This window comes from Palaemon carinicauda, chromosome 36, assembly GCF_036898095.1.
Source record: "Palaemon carinicauda isolate YSFRI2023 chromosome 36, ASM3689809v2, whole genome shotgun sequence".
NCBI classification, from domain to species: domain Eukaryota; kingdom Metazoa; phylum Arthropoda; class Malacostraca; order Decapoda; family Palaemonidae; genus Palaemon; species Palaemon carinicauda.
Window position 1 is genome coordinate 73,761,368 of NC_090760.1, and position 4,877 is coordinate 73,766,244.

Here is a 4,877-nt window from a genome sequence, read left to right on the forward strand (position 1 = left end):
CGAACACGATGTTTTTATTCTAAGAATTATATTGAATACAATTCATTTTCTGTAATTATAAACAAGAGTATTTTAGTGTTATTAAAATAAATGTTTACTTTTTAATCATATTCCTTTTAAACAACATATTTTTTCCTTATCATGTTTACCATGATAAAAGGCACTGTTACTTCCCAGCCAACTGAGAGGGAAGAAAAAAAAAACATTTTAATAAATTCGTTCAGACGTTGGAAAATAAATGATTTATTAATCTGCTTCTTTTCATCATAAAAGTATATTTTGTGAATTTTTCTTCCACTTAGATGGTAACTATATATTCATATCATTTAGCCTACCCAAATATCAAAGGGATTTTAAATTCATCTCGAAATTTCCACGGTAGGAATAATAATGAAATTGTTTAAAAGCTGACATAGGATATCATTTCTTTAGGCTCATTTGCTCAAAATATAATCCTTTGTACGTGCTAACGAATGGAATATATTATCTCTTGACAATTTCAGCTGAAGTGAACACAATGTGAACTGATGAACAATCATCTTGACGTTTGCAATATCAATGATTATTCTTTGAAAAGAACAATACTCATTTTCATTTTGTTCTGCATTAATGATTTTTTTCAATATTCTGAGTTATTGAAAAAACTGGAATGATATTACAAGACTTTTTTTTTATTATTTTCCCATTTTTTCCTTGTAAGCAAATTATAAAGACTTCGCTAGCCTTTAAGTTTTCCTAGCTAACAAGGCATAGTGATTTTTTTAGCCTCCTGAGTTTTTCCAGCTAGCAAACCATAATTTTCTTAGTATTTGAGTAGTTCCTGCTAGCAAAATATAATGATTTTCTTAGTATTTGAGTAGTAACAGCTGGCAAAGCATAATGATTTCCTTAACCTTTCGAGTTTTTCCAGCTAGCAGAGCAAAATGATTTCCTTAGTATTTGAGTAGTTCCAGCTAGCAAATTATAATACTTTCTCTATTCATGCATTAAGAAAACACAGATTGAGATTCCACATATTTCATTAAAATTCCAGTAGAGTACATTTACATATTCTTCATATATTTTACGAAAAAAATTCATGTATCTTTTTTTTTATAATATCTGATCATTCTTTCGTATACCCACATAAACACAGATACACAAATATTTATATATAAAATTGAACGGCTTAAAAACTGCCACGCGCTTCTAACATTAATTCCAATTTTGCCCGCAGCATGTAAGCAGAATATACGGAGAACGATCGAGAAAAATAAATGAAATGAAAAAAAAAAACGAAAGTTTCATAATGAGAGAGAGAGAGAGAGAGAGAGAGAGAGAGAGAGAGAGAGAGAGAGACAGACAGACAGACAGACAGACAGTTATGGGATGTGTGAAAAGAGTTAAACATCTATTAGGATAAGATAACCTGTACATTTGAGTGTGTGTGTGTGTGTTTGAGAGAGAGAGAGAGAGAGAGAGAGAGAGAGAGAGAGAGAGAGACGTTATGGGATGAGAGTAAAGAGTTGAACATCTATTTTACTAAAAAGTCTGTTCATTTTACTCCGTACCAGAGTGAAATATAAACAAACCGATAATCTGAAAATACATATAATCATTGCAGGGTTATGAAGTTATTTTTGGAATTTAATTCATTTTCGGAATATAAAGAATGACACATTAGGAATCATAGATCCTCATCTGGATTTGGATCCATTGGGAATCCTAAATCCTCATTTGGATTAGGATCTATTGGGAATCAGAGTCTAGATTTAGATTCATTGAGAATCAGATCCTAATGCGGATTCGGATCCATTGGGAATCATATATCCTCAGCTGGATTCGGATCCATTGGGAATCATAGATCCTCAGCTAGATTCAGATCCATTAGGAATCATAGATCTTCAGCTGGATTCATATTCATTGGGAATCATAAACCCTCATCTGGATTTGGATCCATTGGGAATCATAGATCCTCATCTACGTATGGATCCATTGGAAATCATGGAGCCTCATGTGGATTCGGATCCATTTGGAATCATAGATCCTCAGCTGGATTCAGATCCACTGGGAATCATAGATCCTCAGCTGGATTCAGATCCACTGGGAATCATAGATCCTCAGCTGGATTCAGATCCACTGGAAATCATAGATCCTAAGCTGGATTCAGATCCACTGGAAATCATAGATCCTAAGCTGGATTCAGATCCACTGGAAATCATAGATCCTAAGCTGGATTCAGATCCACTGGAAATCATAGATCCTAAGCTGGATTCAGATCCACTGGGAATCATAGATCCTAAGCTGGATTCAGATCCACTGGGAATCATAGATCCTAAGCTGGATTCAGATCCACTGGGAATCATAGATCCTAAGCTGGATTCAGATCCACTGGGAATCATAGATCCTAAGCTGGATTCAGATCCACTGGAAATCATAGATCCTCAGCTGGATTCAGATCCACTGGAAATCATAGATCCTCAGCTGGATTCAGATCCACTGGGAATCATAGATCCTCAGCTGGATTCAGATCCACTGGGAATCATAGATCCTCAGCTGGATTCAGATCCACTGGGAATCATAGATCCTCAGCTGGATTCAGATCCACTGGGAATCATAGATCCTAAGCTGGATTCAGATCCACTGGAAATCATAGACCCTAAGCTGGATTCAGATCCACTGGAAATCATAGATCCTAAGATGGATTCAGATCCACTGGAAATCATAGATCCTAAGCTGGATTCAGATCCATTGGGAATCATAGATCCTCATCTACGTATGGATCCATTGGAAATCATGGAGCCTCATGTGGATTCGGATCCATTTGGAATCATAGATCCTCAGCTGGATTCAGATCCACTGGGAATCATAGATCCTAAGCTGGATTCAGATCCACTGGGAATCATAGATCCTAAGCTGGATTCAGATCCACTGGAAATCAGAGATCCTCAGCTGGATTCAGATCCACTGGGAATCATAGATCCTCAGCTGGATTCAGATCCACTGGAAATCATAGATCCTAAGCTGGATTCAGATCCACTGGGAATCATAGATCCTAAGCTGGATTCAGATCCACTGGAAATCATAGATCCTAAGCTGGATTCAGATCCACTGGGAGTCATAGATCCTAAGCTGGATTCAGATCCACTGGGAATCATAGATCCTAAGCTGGATTCAGATCCACTGGAAATCATAGATCCTAAGCTGGATTCAGATCCACTGGGAATCATAGATCCTAAGCTGGATTCAGATCCACTGGAAATCATAGATCCTAAGCTGGATTCAGATCCACTGGGAATCATAGATCCTAAGCTGGATTCAGATCCATTGGGAATCATAGATCCTAAGCTGGATTCAGATCCACTGGGAATCATAGATCCTTAGCTGGATTCAGATCCACTGGGAATCATAGATCCTTAGCTGGATTCAGATCCACTGGGAATCATAGATCCTTAGCTGGATTCAGATCCACTGGAAATCATAGATCCTAAGCTGGATTCAGATCCACTGGGAATCATAGATCCTAAGCTGGATTCAGATCCACTGGAAATCATAGATCCTAAGCTGGTTCAGATCCACTGGGAATCATAGATCCTAAGCTGGATTCAGATCCACTGGGAATCATAGATCCTAAGCTGGATTCAGATCCACTGGGAATCATAGATCCTAAGCTGGATTCAGATCCACTGGAAATCATAGATCCTAAGCTGGATTCAGATCCACTGGAAATCATAGATCCTAAGCTGGATTCAGATCCACTGGAAATCATAGATCCTAAGCTGGTTCAGATCCACTGGAAATCATAGATCCTAAGCTGGTTCAGATCCACTGGGAATCATAGATCCTAAGCTGGATTCAGATCCATTGGGAATCATAAATCCTCATCTGGATTCGAATCCATTGGGAATCATAGATCCTCAGCTGGATTCAGATCCATTGGGAATCATAAATCCTTATCTAAATTTGGATTATCCATTGGGAATCATAAATCCCCAACTGGATTCAGATCCATTGGGAATCATAAATCCTAATTTGGATTTAGATCCATTGGGAATCATAAATCCTCATCTGGATTCGGATCCATTGGGAATCATAAATCCTCATCTGGATTCGGATCCATTGGGAATTCATAAATCCTCATCTGGATTCGGATCCATTGGGAATCCTAAATCCTCATCTGGATTCAGATCCATTGGGAATCATAAATCCTCCTCTGGACTTGGATCCATTGGGAATCAAACCCTCATCTAGATTCTGATCCATTGGAATCATGAACCCACATGGATTTGGGATCCATTGGGAATCAAAACCCTGATCTAGATTCGGATCCATTAGGAATCATAAAACCTCATCTGGATTCGGATCCATTGGGAATCATAAATCCTAATATGGATTCGGATCCATTGGGAATCATATATCCTCATCTGGATTCGGATCCATTGGGAATCATATATCCTCATCTACATTCTGATCCATTGGGAATCTTAAATCTCATCTGGATTCGGATCCATTGGGAATTATAGACCCACATGTGGATTTCAATCCAATTAGAATCATATATCATCCGGATTTGGATCCATTGGAATCTATCCTCATCTGGATTCGGATCCATTGGAAATCATAGAACCTCAGCTGGATTTCAGATCCATTGGGAATCATAAACCCTCATCTAAATTTGGATTCCATTGGAATCATAAATCCTCATCTGGATTCGGATCCATTGGGAATGATAAATCCTCATTTCTGGATTAGATCCATTGGGAATCATAAATCCTCATTGGATTTGGATCCATTGGGAATTCATAAATCCTCATCTGGATTCGGATCCATTGGGAATCCTAAATCCTTATCTGGATTCATATCCATTGGGAATCATAAATCCTCCTATGGACTTGGAT

General features: G+C 38.0%; 3 protein-coding genes across 3 annotated transcripts in view; 2 read left to right on the top strand and 1 right to left on the bottom strand.

Annotated features, from left to right (window-relative positions):
- LOC137628695 (fibrous sheath CABYR-binding protein-like) overlaps positions 1-3,363 on the top strand; it is a 16,613-nt gene extending 13,250 nt beyond the window's left edge. Inside the window, exon 2 of the mRNA XM_068359845.1 lies at positions 1,772-3,363. Coding sequence (XP_068215946.1) covers positions 1,772-3,363 — 1,592 coding nt within the window. The remainder of the gene's footprint in view (positions 1-1,771) is intronic.
- The window catches only part of CIAPIN1 (cytokine induced apoptosis inhibitor 1), a 347,450-nt gene that overhangs the window by 207,688 nt on the left and 134,885 nt on the right, over positions 1-4,877 (bottom strand). The gene's annotated exons all lie outside the window — the stretch shown is intronic.
- Positions 1-4,877, top strand: part of LOC137628910 (uncharacterized protein CG3556-like) — a 230,091-nt gene that overhangs the window by 13,168 nt on the left and 212,046 nt on the right. The window lies entirely within an intron of this gene.